Genomic DNA, 24251 nt, shown 5'->3' with positions numbered 1-24251 from the left:
CTTATAATTTCTTCAGAAATGTTAAATATAATTCTTTGAATATATGTAATTCACTAAAACTATATTATGCAGAATTTCTTTCTAATTTTCAATTTTCAATTTAGTTTTTTTATCGATTAAGTTTCTTTATTTTAATTTTACTTTAACTTTTTTTTTTATCAATAATAAAATTATTTGTAATAATAAAATGATTAAAAAATATGTTTATATGTTTTACACATATGTCTAATTCAAGTCTAATATATACAGGAATTATATGATATGACATCATTTTACTTACTTGTTCCACCCAAACGTTTGTCGTCATGATCTGGTTCTTCAGGTTCTGAAAAAGAAAACAGAAAAATGGATGAGCGTCGAGGGTAAAAGGCGTTATCCTACTACTATCCTGTTTCTGGTTACTCAAAGATAGATTTATTGGTTTTTCGAGACACTAGAATGATACTAGAGAAAGATAAGAGAGAAAACTCTTGTCGTTCGAAAATCTCAATAAATCATTCTACTGTCGAGTACATCCATTTTCTACAATGTAAAAACAATATTTTCAAATACATGTTTTTCTTATTTAAAAAAAAAAATTTCTATTTCTTATGACAAAACGCCTTCTCTAAAACGGTAATCTTGATATATGACTTTATTGTTGAAATTAGAAAGATTCATAGAGCATGAAAATTGTGTTCGGCGATCGTATGAACATTTCGTAGCGGTTCCCTTTAAGCTATACGAGATAATAATTGTTATCTGGCGGCCTTTCGCGCGCCATGGGTCAATAGATTTCCCCGATTCCTCCAATAGAAACGTCAACGAACATTACAAGCAGTTACAGTTCCGCATTGAACCCCGCGCCTCGATATCAGTAGTACTGGCAAGCCGTAGTCTGCGACCGGCGCCCAGTAGTAATGGAACGCGATAATGCTGACAGCAGGTAAGGCATTTGCATCGTGGCGATCCACGGGTAGTAGTGAGTGTCAGGCTATAGGCAGACGGGCACCGCTACGAGAAACCGTGGCCGTTGAAGCTGTGTATTAACTGTGTACGTTAATGTTCTGTGCGATAACGGTTATAGTACCACAATCAGTCGCGTCATCGTCAATAGTCATCGCGGAGTTTAACATCGGATATATACAGATCTCGCTGCCGAGAGAAACGTTAGAACCAGTTGGGTTATTGCTTGCAGCGAATTTGGCTTATCGCAGACTAAACGATGAAATCTCCGGCTTTGGCTCTTCAAATAAGAAGACACAAATACTGTAAAAAGTTTTTATTATATTATACGTTCTCAATACCATGAAAATTTGTATATGACGATCAGAAAAACATTGTTCGCGCACTGTATTTAAATTAATATCTTAATGACAATTTTGAAAAAATTTGTCAACATATGTCAAGATCAAGATCATTGGAGGGGCTTCCCTAATGTATAATTTACCAAATTTATTCTTCTGTAATAAAAAAAAATTTGAAAATATATTATTTGTTAATTTTTTTATCTTTTATATGAAAAGCATATTAAATCTTAATATTAAATCTAAACGTTAATTAAACCTTTTATTTTAAAACTGATGTATGCTTTTTGGGAATATAAATTTTATTAAATGCATTAAAAATTCTTTCTCTCTCTCTCTCTCTCTCTCTCTCTCTCTCTCTCTCTCTCTCCTTCTTTCTTTCTCTTATGGAAACAAAAAAATTAACTAAAAATAAAATTTAATTTTGATTTTTTAGTAATTCTAACTTTAATGTATAATCAAATTTTAATAAACTAAAAATTCTAAACTATTGGAATATTTATTTTGTATTAATTATTTGCAAGTGACGTAAGACAATTAGTCTCGCGATGTGAGTCGACGAAAACATAAACTAAATAATATATATGTATACTGTTATCTGAAACAAACATAAATAAATTCAAAAGTTGCAAACGTTGTGGAAGCAGCAGAGCGGAAATAATCGGTGACATTAAATTAAATAAAACGACGGTATTATTTTCAGCGCAGCGGTCGAGCTTCAAGATTAATCGTGGCGGCAGTTATCGTCGTTCTCTCTACGCGGTGGCATTTTACGCGACGGTGTTTAAAGTTTGCTACACAAGCGTATCATTAGCAATTATCGCATCGCGTGCAAACTGCAGACGTATGAGAACGGCACGCTAAACATAACAGTAGTTATAGTTGTGTAATCAGATATATCGGCATCAACGATCGCCCGCTTCTACCGACGCGTGATAGCTAAGTGATAATAACAGGGGCTCGTGAACGTGAGCGCGGTTACGATTTCGTACTCAACTATATTAATGTCCACATAACAGATACGGGAGGTGCACCCCCGAAAGCGCGACAAGTGAATATCGTAACCGCAGAGGTAATTATGGTTACCAAATCGGATATTACGTATCGTTGCTATTACCGGTATCCTGCGTATACAATTATAATTATAATGAGGCAGCTTAGTGTATGCAATTATCTTAGATGATGCACTGCGATCCGACTGTACACAACAAGAGCAATAATAATTGCAAAACCGTTTATTAAATGTCACCAGCAAAATAGCTAAATTTATTACATACGTATTATTTTTGAGAAATCGCACTGGTAAGTTCATAATGTTATAAATTATTATAAATTATTATTAATTATACCCAATTTAAATTAATTCTGATTATTTCTAGGTTTCTACCCAATATGTTAAATTGACTAAAACAATGAAATTAAATAATTAAGAAATTTCCGCAAGCACCAAGTTACATGTAACGTACATGTTAATTGTAATTTCCCATTCTACAACATAACCGTAATATAACACACGTGTTATATTACAGTTATATTGTTGAGAAATTACAACTACATGTAATTTGGTGTTTGCTGGAATTATTAACTTTAACTCAAAGTTTATAATTTACTAAATGTAAATGTTAATATGGACAATGTTTACATTGAAATAGATTGAGTTATATTATAACGTACACGGAAATTAAACATAATGAACGTTATTTGACTCAAGAGATTAGGTTTGTTATTGTTCTTTTAACATCTAACAGTGCGGGACTGCATGTGTGTCCAATTTTCATTTTAGACAATTAAGTTTTTAAGTAATTATTTTTAAAACAAATTGCTTTTTTGTAAATTAGATAATTATCAAGTTAAATGATATTAACTATATATTTACATATAGCTGCTCATTTTATTTTCAATATATTTTGGTAACTTGAAAAACTATTGATATTTTTACTAGAAAAAAAATAATTATTTCGTAAAAGTACCCTTGTGTAAATTTTACTACTCTAGTAGAAGAAAAAGAAAAAGATTATTTTCCAGCAAACATAAAAGTTTAATAGCGTAGCGTGTATAGAATGCAATATTTTTTTCTTTAAGTCTTCATGGACTTTTGTAGACACTTATCGCTGCGAAAGATTACGGTGCACGTACGTTACTCTCTCAAAATGACGACGTTAACATCGCGTTTTATGCCGCGCGTAACAATATCGTGGAAGTTACTTCATAAGATTCGAAAGTAATTGAAGCTGACTTTCAATCGCGTTGACAGAAAAAATATTACCCGGAACTCATTGTAAGTGACATAAAAATCGATAATTCCAGAAACAATAAATTAGCATCTTGTATAAAAAAAATTAAAAAGTCCATATTATTCCCGATTTAATCAATGCGACGATGCGATTAAATATTGAAAATCCATTAAGTGACTCAATTTCTCGGCATTACGACAATGCGAGTAAACGTTATTAAATATACAAACGCATCAAAAGCTTTGCAATCAAATGCCAATGAGAGTATACTCATCGCGTTAATTCATGCGGTAAATCAATTTCATATACTAAGAGTAATATCATTAGGTAATTGCAGATTTGATTTAAAAAGTACGATAGAAGTGAATCTGAATGATAAAATCCAAAGCAACTGACTAGAAAAAGATGCTAACGACCGATTAAATTAATGGTGGTATAAATTGTTCAATGGAATTCAGCGTAATGTAATTCAACACGTCATGTTGTTCTACGAATAATTAGAATATGTAAAAAAAACCACGTAACATGCGAAAATAATGACAAAAATAACCATGCAAAACCAAGGAAAACTTGGTACTCAATCTTTTACAGCCATCGGTAAAGTATTGTTACCTCGGTGTTCGAATATAAATGAAAATTATGCGCATACCAATAAGAATTTTTATGAGTGTACATAGTTTATCGTCGGTAACACGGATAAATTATGTAATTCTAACACAGGCGCAACCGTGAGTATTAAAAAATTTATATCATCGAATCGTCTATTGTTATAACGGTCAAATAAACGCATATTTTTCTCTTTCACTGTTGGCAGTAAAATATTTTCATTAAATGTTTACCCTTTCATGTAAACTCCATTATACGCTGCGTTATTTTTCATGCAAATACACGAATGTGTGCGCTCGAATAAAGAATAAAATCATACTCGTGTTCTGCATTTTATTGAACAAGCTGCTTTTGATTAATCTCAATGCGAGATTTTGTTATTCGTTACGTTATACTACATAATTACTTACGGTTTGCAATACGCATTATTTACAGATATTACAATCCTTACCAATATTTAACAATTAAATTAACAGTTAAATAAATATTAAAATCTGTTTAACAGGTCAAATATTATGTTTAATGAGTAAATAATATTCAAAAGAAGCAAAACAAAGTGTTAATAAAAGCTCTCAAGACTTTTTATACAAATTTTACATGGTAATAAAAAGACTGTTAAACGTTTAGATTTGCAATTCAATTTATGATGTGTAGGTAATAATGCAGATGAGAAATCAAATTGCGTTCGTTTTACGCAAACTAAATTGTAAGTTTTTTTTCTTTAAACTTTAAACTCTTCATGTCAATTCTATATACGACATAAAGTGTCGACGTTATTGAGAATTCTATTGCCCAAACTACCCTAAATTCTGCCAATCTTTAACCTTCGATTTTAGCTCGCATGCCTACACAAGTAAATCCGAGTGTATGCGTCAGCAGAAACTTTCCGAAATGAAACTTGAAACTTGGCGCGAATAACTGGAAACGGACATCGTATGCCGTGCGGAATCCAAGTGTGCAAGAAATCTGTAAGGAAGTTACATGAATAAGAACGTAACCATGCCGCGTGTTCCCGCCGATTTAATCGCAAAAAAACTTATATCGGCGAAGAAAGGTGAAGAAAAGAAAACTCGGAACTTGCTCCCTTTGATGAAGCAAAAAAATGTATCATATTAAGGCATTGAACGAAGATAGTGAAAATACAAAAATCTTTCCGCATTACAAAGTTTCGAGGAGTACTTTCGAACAATATTGCCTTCTTGCTTCTCTTATATTCGTTCTTCGACGGGAATAATATGGATTTTACCATCGTGCACGTATTATGAAGTAGGACATTAGAAGTTAGAACCGTAGAAGTAACTTCTTGAGTGTATAAAGTAAAAGCGTTATGTATTTAGTTTTGTAAGTTATACGTAGGTAAAAAGAGTAATAAAGCCATTATTTATTTAAATAATTCTTCATTCAGAACATTACTCTAAGGGAGGATGTCTTTCTAGGAGCCAAAAACATTAAGTACTTTCAGGAATTTTTTTTAAAAGAAACTATTTATTCAAACATTTTGAACTTTTTATATATAAGAAATATATGTTTTATAAATCATGAATATTTTTGAATTTTTACATCCATATTGTATATTTCAACCAATGATGGCCCGCAGCAACTGATAGGAGTTCCATTTTTTTTATCCTAATGGATCTGAATAAAAAAAAACAATTATTTTTTTCGTTGAATATTGTTTTTTCTAGTGAATCTCTTCTAAATTGCTTCAAAATATGAAAATATCAAAATGGCGGCTTGCTAAAGTAAAATATTGATCTTCATTAAGTTTTATTTTGACAGCCCATTTCGATATTTTCATACTTTATTTTTAAAGCATTTTAAAAGTTCAGTACCAAAAATAATGTTCAACGAGAAAAACAAACTTTTTTTTATGTCAAGTCCAGGATAAAAATTAGAACGTCTTCAAATCGCCGCGGATCATTTTTGATTAAACTATTGTATAATAGCGAAAGAAAAAAAGAACCTAATATGGACGCAAAAATTTAAAGATATTCATGATTTATGATTCACGAAACGTACATATGTATATGCAAAAAGCATTTAATTTGTGTAAAAACTTTAAAACATTGGAAAAAGTTTTCTTTAAAAGAAATCCCAAAAACACTTTTCTGTTTGACTCCTAAAAGAAAATCCTCTCTTAATCTTTCAATAGTTTCAATATATTTCATACAATAAATCTGGCAAAATATATTTTTATTACTGAAACTAATCTATAATAAACAGAGTTTCATCGAACTTTCGCTCACAGATCAACTCACAAATGATCTGAAAAGGTAGGTCAAGAGATATAAAAAGAAAGGGAGGATACTTGTTTGTTAAGCTCATATATAAACCATATATTTCCTTCGCATTTTTTCTATTATTCTAACGTCTTTTCAAGTAACTAAGTGCATCACAGAAAAGCGCAACTTTCGCAATTGATAGTGCGAAGCTTTGGCAGCACTTAACATCGTTATCCCTCAAGATCGCTTCTACGTGACGAGAATTTACGAGGTCATGGACGGAGAGACGCTCTTCTTTACAGCTCAACGCGAACTATTAGGACAATGGTAGACGCTCACTTATATCTTATTTTCGGTCTGCTAGAGTTCCTATCTAAAAAAAAAAGATGAAAATCAAAAGAGTGAAAAAGAGAAAGCAGAAGAACGGGTGGATGCGAAAAAAAGGTGCGAGCACTATCGCGGAATGACGCATGAAAGAACTTTACGAGACACGGAGAGACCAATCTGGAATTTAATATTTTTCCGGAGTTTAATATTTTATAAAGATTTCACTATGCGAGCGTGAATGCTTTCCGGCATTCCGTTTCTCCTGCTATGTGACAACGAAATATATAGTTTAACATTTCTTTGAAAAATTCACGCCGATAAGACTTTCATGCGACTTTTAAGATATTGTGAAGAAAGTAGTTTACATCATTTTTTAGGAAGACGGACTATATACTTTGTTGAAAATAAACAAAGGAAAAGGAAGAAAATTATATATAATGTTTTTCAAAGCTTATATGTACTAAACATCCTTTTATACTTAACTGTACATAAATTTGCTTTTCTTTGCTTATTACTTTTTTCATAATTTTAGCGTCATTTGAGCCATTTCGGAAGACAGAATAAATGATCCTCTCAGGTACTAATACTTTCAAAATGCAAATGTTTTTGTTTATGTAATATTAAATAAAGTAATATATCTGATACATTAAATAAGGAATGAAGTTATAAAAAATACAAGCAACTGTTAAAAACAGTTTATTATGAATTTTACGAACTTTATTAAATTTACGAATATATTTGCTAATCAAGTGATAATGTTTCTTTGGCATTTATTTGTGTATTATATCTACAGAGGTAATTAACGCAGTTTCTCTCTTAAATAGATTCAAAACTCGAAATTATATTCGAAACATTGAACTAGTTCACGTGTGCAAAGAATTTTTTGTTAAAAACACAATCTAGAAATTAATTTAAACTTAACTTATCCTCCAGCTGGATCTTAAGTGTTTGTATGATTCTGTGTAAATTGTATGATTCTGTGTACTACATATGTAGTTCTTTAAAATATATGCTAAAATGATTTTTCGGTCTTGAAACACTAACTCTACTAAACTACCTGATTTTAGGGAATCCTAAAATCATCTGTATTACGCAATAATTAAACGCAATAATTTTTGTATAACAATTACTTCTTTTTTCGTTTATAAATTTGAAAATTATTTTCCAGGATTAAAGCACATATACATTAATACGTGTCTGTGAGGTGGAGTTTATGTCGAGAATAAAAAAAAATTGTTTAAATTGAAATCTTTACCATTTCTTAGTCCAATATAGAGTTCAATATATAGAGATAGGCGTTAGAGCTGTCAATATCGTAACAATATTTGCTTGATAAAAAAGCTTTGCAATTTGTACTTACGAAATTGTGGTGTATGTAGTTCGTATGAATAAACAACGTCGAGTTCTTGGAATTAGACTTAAACACTTTATCGCGACGAATTTATTATACGAAAATTGACACGAACGTCCGACTACGTGTATCGTAGTTGCATGAGATATGGGTGTGGTATATATATATATATATATATATAAAGATGTGTAAAACAGCGACCTCTAATGACCCATCGAAGTTCAGGCTTCATTTTAGGATCCGCTTAAATTGACTAGCAATGTAACAATTTGACGCTTTTTCGCATTTTAGAACGATTTTAATAATGTTGAGTGACATACATAAAATCTGTAAATAATTAATTCTTTTCACGAAAAATATCACCTCGGCCAAGAGTCGAACTCGGATCTCTTGCATTTTGTTAATTCGCCGATTAGAGATGCGGATACGTATGCGATAAACGTTCCCGTCACACGAAAATGACTGGTCGGAATTTAGCGCCGGCATTTTCCAAAGTATCACGATAGCATCTAGATTCTTCAATTCTGCTGAGGTTCTACTTCCAAAAAGATCGCGTTATCTTTGGGCTCGCGAGCATCCAGAAAGAGAGAGAGAGAGAGACAAATCAAGATAAGCGGCGTAGAACCCACGAGCCTTTCCAACTAATTTAGAAGAAGGGTAAGGGATAAATTATGGTTCACAAAGAAGGACTATCTGCGTGGATTTATCGAATCCCATTAAGAAACAGCGATGGTCACCGCTGATTGCGAAACTCCTCTTGTTTATTGCGCGACAGAACAACGCTTGTTATATAACGGAGTGACAATAATTTCTGAAGTGATATTGATTTTAGGTTTACTCTCAGTCAAAGCAATTGGGCAGAGGCTGGTTTCAAACATACATACCATCCTGAATCAAACGCGGATAATGTTGCATGTTTGCTTTGTCGTGTAGCACGGATCGCTTCAGTATCGGTTGTTTCTCGGACATCAGCTATCGTAACGATAAAGGGACCAATGGCTATGCCAATATAACTCGTTTCTTTATTGGCAATCGCCACACGTGCGCGCGCGCGATGCCTGGCATAACCGTTACACACGAACACGCCAATTCATATTTCACGCTTCACGTGCCACAAAGAGAATTTGCTTCGTCGTGCTAATCCGATTTTACGTTGCGCCGTTCGCCCGATTATTAACATCGTTTATCAACTCTACTGGCGTCATTGTATTCGCATTTATCGCGCTGCGCACCTCTTTAATAACCAATACTGTGGCGAAAACAGTTTTACGCCTGCCATTTGCCTCGACGATGATGATGTATCGTTTCGCATGTATCATTAAACCAACATGGTGAGAGCACGTTATATCGCTTCTTCTCGTATCTTCAAGGAACGTTTTTGCAGCCAATCCATTTCTTCAATTTCTTTGGAACATCGCTTTCTCTTTCTCTCTTCAGGGAATTTCAATTTTTACTATTTCTAAATTGATAAAGCATCGAGCGGTAAAAATCTTCTAAATATAATAAATGTACATTACGATATTTTTAATTGTTACAGCATTTAACATTTCTTTTGCTATTTTCATCCGTTGATTAATTTTTGTAAATTTTGCAAAACATACAAATTAGCTCATAATGTGCATAAACCAAAGAAACAAATACAGTAATAAAAAACTTCGCTTAGTAAAATCCAAAGTCTGATAAATAACAGAAATCCAATGCACGGATATTCTTTTATCCTATCATTGCATTGCATTAAACGCGAATGCTGTGTTATACACACAGGTTATTATTTAATCATCACGAACCACTCACGCAATTACAATTTAATAACAACGCGGCTTGACCGCGTTATTAAAGTCGTAGCTTTGACGTTCATTTATTCATATCCGGCTCACTGCCGTAAAAACGCAGTCACGTTGCGGAAGCGGCCGTACACCGGCGTCATTATCCGAAGGATACCGCCCGACCTTCTTTGATATCTGCTGTATCTCCGTGACTGGTCCTTGTGGGTGGTAATCTTAAACACGAGAAAATACGCCGTGTGCCGAAGATACGTTCCGTGTGTGGGCGGACTACCCTTAATGATATGGAAATTGGATGTCGGGTGGAAACAGAGTGGTTGAATCGAGCTCCCTCGAGAGACGGAGAGAAGGAGGGATATATTACAATGTCGGGCATCCCTTTTTTTATCCGTAATTCTTTATTTGCCGAGCACCCGTCTAGCCTTCTTCCCTTTCGATTCACATTCTCGTTTCTATTTCCAATCTCGTCGATTCTGACGCGTCTTCCAATTCTTTCTGCAGATACTTGTTGTTTGTTTGGTTACAGAAAACTGAGGACTACGTGTAAATAAGACTATCAGTTCTATATACTCCCTTTCAAAATTGTGTTCTCGTTGAAAAAGATTCTATCTATGATTGTCAATAATAATGTAAGCACGCTGGAGGCGAATTTATTTAAGAATTTATTTACTTTTCTTCATTCCGCACTTTTTTATATCGTCTTACTGTCCTCCTTCTCTTCTATAAGTTAAATTTTTCCATTATTTCTTATACTTATTCTTGTATTTTATTGTTTCCAATGTTAATTTCGTTACGTACCAGTGTATTATTTCACTCCTTTTTGCTCCTATATATACACTAACACCTTTATTTCGTACAGAACGTAGAATGTCGGTGTAGGCATACGTATCCGTGTCCGTGTCCGTGTATTTTTCACTTGACGACGCTTCCGGAGTAGCTTTAACGATACCTCGGAGAAATTCAACAAAAGAACAAAGGAATTGTTCTGGGACGCAGGAGGTTGGTGGAATTGGAAAACGAACTTAGGAAGAATACCATTATTCGCGTCTTTTTTGTCTTATTTGGTTTCAACCTTTAAGACTCCACCAGAAAATTTCTATCTTCACCGTCGCAATCTTCGGTGATAGAAAAAAATGTTAAACGTACGAGTTACCGTAAGTAAAAATATATTTATAACGATTATACGCAACGTTTTAGAATCATAAATTCAATTTACAAGACAGATTGGATAAGATTGATAAACATGAAGGTTTTCTTTCATGAAATTGTTAAGAGAGGTTATTCACCGTAACCTTTTCAGTATTAAAGCCTCGTGATATATTAAATCTTAAATTAAAATTCTGCGAAGATCCTCTTAGAATTGTGATAAATTAGGTGGGCAAAAATGAACTGATGGTTTGCAGGCCTTAAGGTTTACAAAAAATATAGAATGCTTCTAATTAAATGATAACATAATCTCTACAAATTTCTGTTTATTTGAAACCATCACATGTTAGCAAATCCTTTATTTCATAAACTTTATTAAGAAGAATTATAATGAATTAATTCCGAATTAATTTCCGAATTAAGGCGACATTGTTGAGAGACTTTAAGCCGCTCCGTATATTGTTATTAAAAAAATAAGTTAAGATACTAATAAAAACCTTTGAAAGCAAACCTGCGCTTAATCGAAAGAAAAAGTCATAGGAACGAAGGAAGCGATAAGAAGAAAGTAAAGAAACGCAACGTTGAAATTATTCACCGCAATATAATGCGCTTCTATTGATTATCGTCTTAAAATCGCAATGTAAGAAATATCCAGATAAATAGATTATTAAAGCAGAAATAAAGTGAATCTATTTTAATAATGCAAATTATTTAGATAAGTTTTTTTTTCGCAAAAACGGATAGAAAAATATAATTAATATAAAATTAATAATTTGTAATAATAATTAAATTATGATATGTTATACAGTAAAACGCGCGATCAAGATACTCAATATCATTAAATATTTGTAGATTCTTCAGTGAGTTTTAGTTAAGTAATCGATATATCCTATACGGAGTAGATCGTATATGCTAGAAACTTTTGAGATGCTTGAATTACTGAAGAGTATACTGTAACTAACTCATACATATTAAATAATTCTCAACATCTCAAGCATTGCAAAACAGTGAGAAGTTCTGATGTTACTTCATCATCGAACACAAATTAGATTTGTTAGTTTAAAGTTTCAGCACACAGAGAATATATGTGTTGTAAATGTATTATTTAAAACTTTAATCTATCATTTCTCTATGTAAATAAAGCTGATATTTTATCGAATTAAATTCCTTAAAAATTTTAATGTGTTATATCAATTAATTGTTATAGTAACTTACAGTTTATACTCTTTCTAGTGACCTATTAGAACTAACGTCCTCTACGTAAAATCTTCCCTCGAGAAAAGAAGTCGTCAAACGCCTAAAAAAATGGTCAGAATAATTAAGAGACGTTAAATCCTGTGTAAGGACGCAAAGGCTTTCTTTTCAACTTTTGGCCGTGATCTTTCCTGAATAAAAATTAGACGTGACTACCTGCAAATGAGATCTAGAAGAACGGCTGGATTGTAGTTAACGCGAATACTCTCAACTCATTTAAACCGTCCGTGTAATGAGTTCCGCGAACACGATAAGATTGTAAAAGCGTGGAAGCAGCGCAGATTTATTTATGTCAAGAACGGCGGAACCATCCTTTGACAAATCGAGCACGGCTTTTGCCGGAATGTAGGAAGAAAAGTCTCGTCCGCGTTCTTCTCTGCATTCACCGAGGAGGAGCCATAAGAATTCCTTTTAACGCACAGGGAGGACGTCGACGTCTGAAAACGAAATCGTGATACGAATCGTAAAAGAAGAACGCAGCGAGACGTAGGAGAAAGAATGTCACTGTCGCTATATCGGGAAATACAGATAAACGCGAGCGCCTCCATTTTCGGCATTGGCTGGTGTACGTGTTACTAGGATTTCTGCTACATATTGGAACAGGATATGGCATTTATAATTTTTTTATACTCAGCGCAAAGTATATTTTAATTATATATATTTTATTAAAATTGTTTCAATCTTTACGGAACTAATATAATTTATTAAAAAAATTACTTATTATTATAGCAAATCTCTGTAAATAGAAAGAAATAAATACAAAATAATCGTTATAAGAATATCCTGCTAATATTCTGCGGCGATCTGGACAGTAATTAATTCTTAGCTTCCAAAGATTTAACTAACTCAAGACTCCAGTTATCTCCCGTGTCGTAAAAAAGACCGCTTAAAAGATCGGCACTGCAAACGACTTTCATCAACTCATAGAAAAAAATCGAATGACAGTGAATAAGAACGGATGTTATGTCATTATGTCAGTCCAGATCATCTTTTATCGATCGCTTATCTACGAAGCTAAGCGATTTTTGAACATCCCATGACAAGAACCCGTCCATGAGCCTTAAAGAAAAGGCCATCTGGCGTCTTTCTGAACTTTCTGTTCTGTTCCCGATTCTCCCTTTATCGTTCCTAAACACTCCGCCTCATCTCTTCTCAAATATTCAGGACTTCGAAAGACCAGCCGTCGCCAAAAGTAGCCAGCTGTGTCGCATAATGAATAAAAAACGTTCTATGAAATGTGATAGAGAGAAAAGAAAGAGAGATTCTTAGAACTTAAATTTTGTTGACTTATGGGATTGTAAAAGAAATTGGTATTTAAAAAAAAATTGATTTCGACACTGTTTATAGAATACAATTAAAAATATATGCTACCGTATTGTAACGCACATTTAGCCTTTTGTACATTATTCTTCATTATTATATTTCAAATTTAAAATTAAAACTTTGCGTTTTTAAATGTTACATTCATATAAATTTTTCCAAATGTCCAAAACAATGCAATATATAGTAAAACTTTTAAAGCTAAAATCTTACAAATTAATGTATGCAATTCTTTGGAAAAATAATTGTTGAATTTTATTTTGTATATTAAATCCAGAGTTTTCAAACATTTTCCATCCATTAGATAAATGTGATACATAATTTAAACATTATTCAAATTTAAAGCTTTCTTTATAAATAAACTTATATGTTGTGAAACATTCTTCTTTAAAAAATACATTATACATACAGGTTGTCCCAGAATAAACGTCAAATATTTCGTGTGTTGGTACAGCAAACTAAACTGAGTCGAAAAGTCCTCTACCACTTTGGATTCGCAATAATTGATAAGATAAGTATTAATTACTAAAAATCGTTAAATATTGATTTTTAATAATTTTTTACTCAAGTACTATCAATTTTACAGAAAACAGCAAATGACAAAAATTGTTTATTTTCTTCTCATAGTTTTGAGAATTTTTTTCAGAATTTTTTAGTACCGTATTTTTTTCTCATGTAGTAAAAATAGTTGCTAATAAGAAAATACAAAAAAATTGATTAAAAATTTTGAAAAAGTTCTTATTGTTAGAGCTCTATGAAAAGAAAATAAATAATTTTTGTCTTTTACTGTTTTTCTGTAAAATTGGTAGTACATGAGTAAAAAATTGTTGAAAACCAATATTCGGCGATTTTTAGTAATTAATATCTTATTAACTATTGCAAAAATTGCAAAATAATAGAGGACTTTTCGAGTCGGTTTAGTCTGCTCTATCAGCATACGAAATATTTGACAATTATTCTGGAACACCCTGTATATACATATTATACTCAATTATACTCGAGTAAAAAATATTAATTTTGTGATATTAAGACATTATTTACAAGTAGTTTAAATAAAAATAACTAAATGTAACTAACATACAAAATGTATCAAGTTACATTTCAATTATTTAATTGTTTTACACAATTCTGTATAATAAACGCGATAAGAAATCCGTTTTTTGGGTTCAGTTTATTTCTGACAGAATATTCAATAGTTAAAGTAGTAGCAGCTGCTGAGCTTCAAACAGGCGTCGAAAAAGCGAATCGAATAAGCAGCGCTTCATAACAAAAGGAAGTGCCAAACCGTCACGCCGGTAACAAAGACAGATTAACCAGTGGAAGTAGAAAAGTTTTAATTGCGTTCCGCGACCCCCGATTGACTAAACCCTTTGATGTCCTCGTTGTCCTTGCAACTGCACAGCTATTTTCTCATCTCCCTTTTATTCTTCATTTCCGAACTCCACTGCAATTTAGTCCGATGCCCCATCTTTTCTCTATCACAAACGGATTCTGATCAGCGTCGAGATAAAGTTTCGCATAGCATTCTATCAGAATAAGGCTAATTTTGCAGAAAGGCAAAAATTTGCTTCGTCTAGGTATCATTTCAATTTATATCGTATATACTGCACCACACACAACAACGGATATAAATAAGACATGTAATAACTACAAAATATATTTACTGTGGATAAAAAGCAAAGGTATCTTCTTTCATTTTCTCTTCTGTTTATTTTTGTGCACAAGTTAATTCTTGTAATTTATTTATATTCTTCTAAATATATATATGTAAATAAAAAATTCTACCTATCTTTTATTTTATATTTTCTTTACTCTTTTTAAAAAAGATTTATCCAATTTAAATTCAATTAATATGCACAATTTATTATACTTATGTTTTATGTTAAATATTGTTTCGTAGATATTATAGGTAGTTAAAGCATTTATTGATATTCTAGGACAAGTCCTCTAAGAATATAAAATTGCTAATAGCACAAGCATATGTAAAAGACGTGGCAGTAAAATAATATGAGAAATGACAAAGGACGATTATAAAACGGTAAAAAGCTGTGTGGAAAACTTACAAAAAATTTCATTAGAGACATTCTCAATTACTAATCGCAAGAAGTTAATAATAAATTATGACAAAAGCTAATTTTTTATTTTAACTCGGAAAACATTTGTTTTAAAATTTTCTATGCTTTTCCGGTAAAATCGTTAATTACATGCCTCGACTTTCATTATCGGTTCCGATATCATTTTTAATCCCAATTCACATCGAACGAAATGTTGCTTTGTGTTACATAAAATTTTCAGTTAATTTTCTGTTTATAAAAGAGTTATACAACATGATGTTCTATAATATTCTTTTGTGATAGATAAACGTAATAAAAATCTAATAATAATATATATATTGTAAAATATAAAAATATGAAATTTTGAGAAGAAATTTTCTTTCTACTTGTGCGCCAATTGAATTGCAATCGATTTATTATCAGTTACATTGTTCAGTCATTTAATTAATTATATCGTTATTTCACACAATTCTGTGTAAACGCGGAGTCGATAAGAGATCCGCTTTTCCGATTTAGTTTACTTTTGAATGGAATATTCAATGGTTAAAGTAGTAACAGTTGCTGAGCTTATAACAGGCATCAAAAAAGCAAATTGAGTAAAGAAAAAAAAAAAAAAAGAAAAAAATATAACTTTGTAAATAACGAAACTTTTAAGTCTCTGTTCGAGGAAGAATGTTGTACTCGTTAATTTTTCCTCCAATCATTTTAACCCCCTAGAATTAATCTCAAAATCTGTAACACAGTTACAGACATTGAATCTATAGAATCCACTTAATGTTAATGTTAATTAAACCCCCTTAATGTTAATTAAAAGGAATAAGTAATTAATTTCAAAGAAAACTAAAATGACATAATGAAATAAAAAAGAACGCGAATACTAAGTATATTTTAATAATAATAATCCAAATGTGCACGTGCAGATTTAACATAAAGAAAATGGAATTGTTTGACGTCCGTGACAAGGAGACGTATAATTGAGAGGTCCAATAGACCTACCGTTCAGCTTCAGGATTATACTAAGCGCTACTGATTCAAAGGAAGTTGGTTAGACACTAAGCTTGATACTTGTGTATGTGGCAGGTAAGATGCGTATTATTGATATAAACGTTCAAGCGAGGCACAGCGGTTAAATAGAATCCGTATATTAGCAACAGCACACAACAGTTCAGTACACTCAGCATGCACTACTTCGCCAACTCTATCGAACTTCTACAAAAGTTTGTCTGCCAAGGGCTCGATGAGAACTGTCGCCTCACTCGTCGGGAACAAGCAAATAGCTTTACGTGATACACATAAATTTTATATACATGTCAAATCACAAATCAAAATAAAAAAATAGTGCCCGAAATTCTGATAGCTAATTTCCGTCATTTTGCCTAGAAATAACGTTTGCCACACGGACTACAACTTGTATGGAAAGAACGGCTTTGCTGAAGTATCTAAAATTTAGGTAGAGCGATTTGAAAATAATTTTGTTAAACCATCAATAAATAATTACGCAGGAATCGCAAGCACAATGAGCGATACTGCAAAAAATTTGAAATTTTAGCAACCAATTTAAGCGTTTTCTACATAATTATTTTAACAATTCAACAAAATTACTTTTAGATCTATTAATCAAATTTTTTACTTCACCAAAGCCGTCCTTTCCGTACAAGTTGAATCCAAAATCAGACATTTCGATATAGAAACTTAATGGGCTTTCCACAATAAGCCATTACCTAAGCTTTAAATCTTAAGTCATAAGAAATTGACCAATCATAGTCGATTATTCTTCTTGATACTCAGCTGTGATTGGTCAATTTCTTATAGCCTAAGACTTAAAAGCTTCGGTAATGGCTTATTGTAGAAGGTCCATAATACATATTTTACGAGCTCTCCGCTTGCATTATTACGACGGGAAGAATTATGATCTAACATGCTGATCCAACCCACTGAAGAATCGGATAACCGATGGTACTCCCCCGTCTGACGGAGTTCAATTTTTTCACGTTCTCTAGGAAAGCTTCCGCATTGCGAGGCAATTGCGCTGGTGAAATTCTCTGTGATACTCTCTTTACTGAGAGGGACGTTCCGTCATATTCGGGATCACGGCAGCGTACCATCGTCAATTCCCATCCTTGAGAATTGTCTGGCGACGCTCGTAGCGAAGTTTCAATCGATCCTGACAGTTTGACTTGCGGACAAAGTTGTGCGAGGCGCGGCAAGACGGGGACAATATCCCGGTGCCTTTGGGGAAGCGAGGACGAGGCTCGGTCTCGTTCTCGTACCTACCGCAGTTGAAAATTCAACGGCGTCAAAGTGGTGTCGACCGAAGATGAAAAAGAACGATCCGCGCGCGCGTATCGTTTCACTCGAGGAAAGCAATTTGCAAGTTGTCACCGCCGCGCCGCGCCGGGGCGTTTCTGGCGCCTTGTGAAATCGTAGAGCGGTTTGCGCACTACTTTACATTGTCAGTTATCGCGATCTGTGCTCACACAGCACGTTTGTTGCACATCCTATTTTAATCTTCGTGCTGCGCATCGCAATATCCACGTGTACCGACACACGTTCTTGCACGTGGTCAACTCGTTTTGAATTTTAAGCACCTTGTCGTATTTCCTGCCTTTATATTTTATTCCGAGCGATTTAGTACTTTTATTATTATTGTTATCTTTATCCGCTTCATACCGAAACGTTTTGACAATTTGTTCTTTTATATTGCATTTTTCATCCGATGTTACTTATAAATAATTCAATTGCACTGTCAGATATGTATAATGAAGGAAATAGAAAAGAAGCGGAAACTCGAAAAAGATTTTGAGAGAGAGAGAGAGAGAGAGAGAGAGAGAGAGAGAGAAGTCTCGAACCAATTATTAGTCAATTAAAATGTAAAATAATCGCTTATAAACTGCCCTAGGCTGATTATGATTACATTAATTCGTGCGAATTTTAAACATATTCAGAGATACTCTGAGTGAGAATTTTAAAATACATCACTTTGATCGCATTTAAACTAAAAATATTCCGATCTCGCTTCGTCACTGTAGTCGCAAATTAATCCTCGTTAAATCCGTTATTCTTATTATTTGTTCTGCCGTTTCTACTTATTGTAACACAAATTCTTATGCAAATACTGAACGCTGTGCGCGGAGATTATAAGGAAACATTTTTAAAAGAGTTAAACATCGGGGGGGCTTAAGTAAAGCAGCATTTGCCTTACTGCTAGTTTACGGTGGATGTGTTTTTACTTACTAAAAAGAATCCCTCATATAAGCAGATAGTCGCACGCTTAACTCTGGGAAGCGCTTTCCCTTCGTCCAGATCCTTAAACGATTTAACATTAGATACGACAAAGTTTCAACGCTTTCAAAACTTTGCCACTTTCCAACGAAAACGATCAATATGAGCTAAACATGAAGGGAATTTTTTCAAACTCTCGGCGCACGTATAGATATGCTAGCTGTAATGTAGCTGAAATGATTGAGACTTATTTCTCGTTTTAATGTATTACAACTTACGTTCATAAAACACTTTCAATCTCGAAATCGCGGAAATATATTATGTGTACTTTTATGCAGAATAGAAAATATAATCTATTCCTTCGCGAATTATAATTATTCAGAAGTTGGGGGCGTACCTTCCCTGCCACGCACTTTCGAAAATTGCATCTCCGACAATATATGTTATTGCTAAAACGTATAGTTTCCTTACGTGAGCGTAGTTATCTTTATACCCTCTATCCGTAGCGCAAGTTCTAAGCCGTTTAGTATTAAGATGGAGTTTCGAAGTTCCCGAAACTCGCAAATATGTGACCATAGTTGTCCCTCTGTAAATAAGAGCATGCAATATCCTCAGCTAGTCAAGACACGCCTCGAGCAAACATGGACAAAATCTATTTTCGCCAACGGTAAATCCAAAAGAATCGCGAAAGAATAAAATATTATACAGATACTACCCACTACTTATGACTATTTCGATTCACAATCCTTGGATTTATGATCGGTATGTGCTAGGAATTTAAAAAATATAAGTTGAATCGAGATTAAAATTAATCTACATCAATGCAGTGAAAAAAATTGTTATATCAACAGCATTATTTTAATTAGAAATAATTGAATAACAATATATATTAATAGAACAAAATTTTATTTAAAACAAGAGCAAAATGTATGTTTGCTAATAGTGAATTAACAAAATCATTTTCAATTAAAATAATACTGCTGATATAAAATCATTTTTTTTCAATAAAAAACCTATTTTTTTACATAACCTTATAATTATTTATGTCTAGAACGGCTAGTAATACAAATATTATTACTAAAAGAGAAAACAATAGATTTTGTATTATATAATTGCTATTTGACTTAAGATTAATCAAATTTATAATCGAAGTTCCGAAACATAAACTCGTAAGTAAAGAGATACCTGTATTATAAAATTGCATTTAAGTGATTGTTCAAATTGTTTTCAGAGATGAGATTGGAGCATTGCTTGTAACAATCGTATCCTTTTTCATCATCTCAATTATTTATACACGAAAATATTTGCAAGCAAGATTATAATTAATATAGAGTGAAATATAAGTAAGATTACGATTAATATAGAGTATAATCATATGTTATACGATATTTGCGTTAACTCGATGTATTTCTCGATTTATAGAATGTTTAATAAAAGAATCGATTGAAAACATTAAGACAATAGACTCGTTTGTCACGTCGATCTAATCTTATCGGAGCTGGGTAATAATTTCTGATGCTAATATGAGTAGATTATGCTTAATATGAGTAGATTAAGGAGAACTATAAATTCATTCATACCTATCGACACTAAGAAGATATATAAGTTGTCAGATTATAGATAAGCGTGCTTTGTGTTACCCCCCCCCCCTCTCTCTCTCTCTCTCTCTCTCTCTCTCTCTCTCTCTCTCTCTCTCTCTCTCTCTCTCTCTCTCTCTCTCTCTCTCTCACCGCGCTTGGATCCGTAATCCATTTAGCAAGACTAAGTTTCCTAAGTGTCCTACAAACTCATAAATTCTGAGTTGCCTGCCTCTTAAGCATGAAGATGAAGTTCCAATAGAAGCGTAGAATCCTTTCCCGCATCTTTTACCTGCGGCCTTAACAAGCGCTTTTAACTCTTTGTGAGAGATTAGAGATTCTCTTTATAGAAGAACTGACAATGAATATGATAACTTTCAAAAAGATAATCGACCAGAAATTATATTATCGGCATAAAATACAAGACTATTTGATTAAAATAGAGAAATTTTCATTTATCTCTATATGTTATATTATTGCGTAAATAAAATAACAGAACAAACTAATACGATAGATCTGCCTCTTGTATAGCTGATATCGTATATTAATCTCGTAGAAGGAGAAAACAACATAACATTGTCATAACATGTAATATTGATTTTTCAATTAACGTGCAAGATATTACATTTAAAAAACGTTAGTTGAAATTTATAACGTAAAGAGATAATAATTAATGAATGTGTTATAGTAAGAGAAGTGTAATCTAAGTTTGTAGGAAGCTTGGCGTGTTGCCGAAATCGAGAAAATATTATCGTATCTAAAGGAATAAAAATAGATAAAAACGTAGACATAGACAATTTGAAATCTGAAACACACTCGAGTCCGATTTCTTTTTGTCGTGCACAATGACACGACTACACAAGCGAAACTCACGCTGGCCAGCCTCCCTCCCCCTCTTCCCACAAGTTCGTACAAATTCTGGCTGACTGATATTTAAATATCGGAAAACCACTTCCGTCGGTCGCCGCTATTCAATCGGCAATCCGATCAGAACCTACTTTCATTCGGAATTTCCGATATCGTTTCCATCTGTCCGTGAGTACTTCAAATAAATCGCTGGATCGGTTTCGCGGTATCGCGCGTTTAACCAAAAACAACGAAAACGAACCATTCCACGGATGGATGATCGACTTCGACGATCGATTCCGGTGTGGATTATTGCTTCGTTAATAACAACGTCTGTTATTTTAGTTGACGTATCCTTCGTTTCGCAAAGATTTCTACTATTTTCCATATGGCGATATTGGAACTATTCGATCAAAGAAACGGTAACCTATTTTTGAAAACCGATAAAACTGAAAAATAGGCTGAGAGATAGATACTCGTATTTCGAATCGACATTTACACGAATCAATATAAAAGGACAAGAAATATAAAAAAAAAAAATAAATATGAAAGAATAAAAAATATTGTATGAAATGTACAGGATTTATGTTACAAAGACATTCTATTTTCAAGAAATAAAAGATATATAAGGTGATATTTCTTGTCACTACAAACGTTATTGCTATCAGTAACTTACATGACTTAAATTTTTTATTTAAATTTAATATAAATTAATGTTAAAAAGATTTGTTTACATTGCAAAATATTATTAAACGTATAAATTACAAAAGCATGATTACTTTTTATAATTTTTTGCAACCGATAAATAAATCTTATTTTTGAAAATATCTGTTTTATATATAGGCTTTTTTTTTTAAATCGAGGTTTAATTCGTTATAATTTAATTTATACCAGCGTTGCATTTTTCGCACTTTAAATTTTCGTCATGGAAATTAAAACTGGCTGAATGGATAAATGGCAGTTGAATTTTATACGGTTCTTAGGTATTCAGCTCACAATTCAAGCTTTTTAAAACGTTTCGTGTTTCGCGCATTTTAACAATCATTCGAAATAAAAATCTTTACAGTCACGGGGAATCTTCAAGCGTTCGCGAAATCGTTAAATCCATACAAAGCTAGAATGTTAAAAAAAGAATTTCCGATCAACACAACAACAGCATCCAATCCGGAGACTTTTTTTAATCTTCTTATAAGCAATGTATTGGCTGGTCGGAATCCATTCGTCTATCTACAGTACAAATCTCTAAACCTTTTCTAGCACGTTGAAATTGTATACGCGTCGCTACTTTCCGGATTACATCTTCTCTTTGATCGGGCGTTAATCTCGCGAGATGAAATTTTACTCGCCTAGAATTCAATCAAAGCCGATGTCATCACACGCCGATACGAAATTCCGCACATATATTGTGATTAAAAAAAAAAAGAGAGAGAATAAAATCTTTTGCGAGAATTTCAATATAAATTTACATTGTGCACATATGTACGCGTGCGCATATATAAATGCATATATATCTTTCACGGTAAAAAGCAATAAAAATCAAAATATTTCGATTGTCATCGTACTTCTTTAATTGAATTACGCTAACGTTTTCATTTCTCGTTACGAATCTCGCTGCAGCGAATTTTAAAAACCCTCGCAAAGTGAAAAATATTTATGACACGTGCGCATTCGCTACACTAAATCATATTCAATTTAATAATATTTCACTTTGTTACGAAGGTGCCGATAGCCCGAGGTAATTAAATTACTCAGCTTCTAATTACGATCGATACCTAATATTGCGAGTCCGATCGTTCATCGCGAAAACGAGTGAAGTAACGACGAATCTACCGTGATTTCCATACACTACGATGACGCACGAAAGAATGCTTTCGGCGGCCGCTAATGAAGATATAAGAGAAAATTAACGAGGAAAGTGGCGAAATGAAATAGTCATTACGCTCGTGGCGTGGCAATCAAGAGCCACCACTATGGCTAGAAGTATCTCGTCTATCAATTGGTAATTCGTCAAATGGTGCGACGAGAGCAATAATGAGCTTAATGACGAGCACCGAAACGTCGCGGTTAGTGGTTTGAGTTGATGTCATTTGCACACCAAATCTAGATAAAGAAAAAGTATGTTTTTTTTTTATAAATGATATTTGTTACATTATTAAGTATTATTATGATTGACAGCGCGTGTAAGTTGTAATTAAAATATTATTTATATTATATCTTCTATTTTTTTGCAATATGTATTCAATTTATATATGAATTCTGACAGTTTTCTTTTAGTATAAAGATTTGATAGTGCGTTTAATATTACTTCTCTTATATAATCTGATATATTTAAATATGATTATAAATTAATTAAATTTAAAATATTTTGAATATTAAGTACATTTTAAATTTAAATATATGAAAACTGTTGTTTCTAAATTTCTGATTATATAATAAAGTTTGGTTACAACATTGTTGCAACATTACAAGTTAGTCAGTTTACTAATGTTAAGGTAATACAAGAATTTTGTCAGATAAATTAAATAACATTCAAATGATATGTTTTATTCAAGTCTGTAGTAAAATTCAAGTTTAATACCGTCAGCAAGACACTCTATAGTCTTTTTATTAAGAATGTGATATGACAAGTGCAATGGCAAGAATAATCTCGCAAAAGTATAATAGAATCAAAACTTTCTGCTGCCTACGTACTGTTTCTCTTAAATGTACTCTTCTCCTTATCAGAAATGTAAAGTGATCTTGCGGAGTAATCTAGCAAGTTAGCCTTGATAAAAACTGCAGGAAGTTTAATGCGTTATATGGCATATACATCATCTATTGCCAACGTGCTTTTGAAACAAATAATGAATATTATTAAATAAATTCGATGGATTTAATTATTTCACTAATTTTCGCTTCATAATATTGTACATCAAAGCCAAATTAAATCTACATGCGTGAATACTAAAAGCAAATTTTTTTACTTTGTAATATAATATTCCAATAATAAATACAGTGCTCTCTTTTTCATTTAAATAAAAGC

General features: G+C 32.6%; 1 protein-coding gene across 1 annotated transcript in view; it reads right to left on the bottom strand.

The window, feature by feature from the left end:
• Nucleotides 1–24251, bottom strand: part of LOC108754521 (acetylcholine receptor subunit alpha-like 1) — a 92903-nt gene that overhangs the window by 41857 nt on the left and 26795 nt on the right. The window contains exon 2 of the mRNA XM_018496898.1: nt 281–325. Within this exon, the coding sequence (XP_018352400.1) occupies nt 281–325 (45 nt within the window). The remainder of the gene's footprint in view (nt 1–280; nt 326–24251) is intronic.

The sequence above is a fragment of the Trachymyrmex septentrionalis genome, unplaced genomic scaffold (assembly GCF_001594115.1).
Source record: "Trachymyrmex septentrionalis isolate Tsep2-gDNA-1 unplaced genomic scaffold, Tsep1.0 scaffold8, whole genome shotgun sequence".
Classification (NCBI taxonomy): domain Eukaryota; kingdom Metazoa; phylum Arthropoda; class Insecta; order Hymenoptera; family Formicidae; genus Trachymyrmex; species Trachymyrmex septentrionalis.
This window is presented reverse-complemented; position numbering and strand designations above follow the sequence as displayed.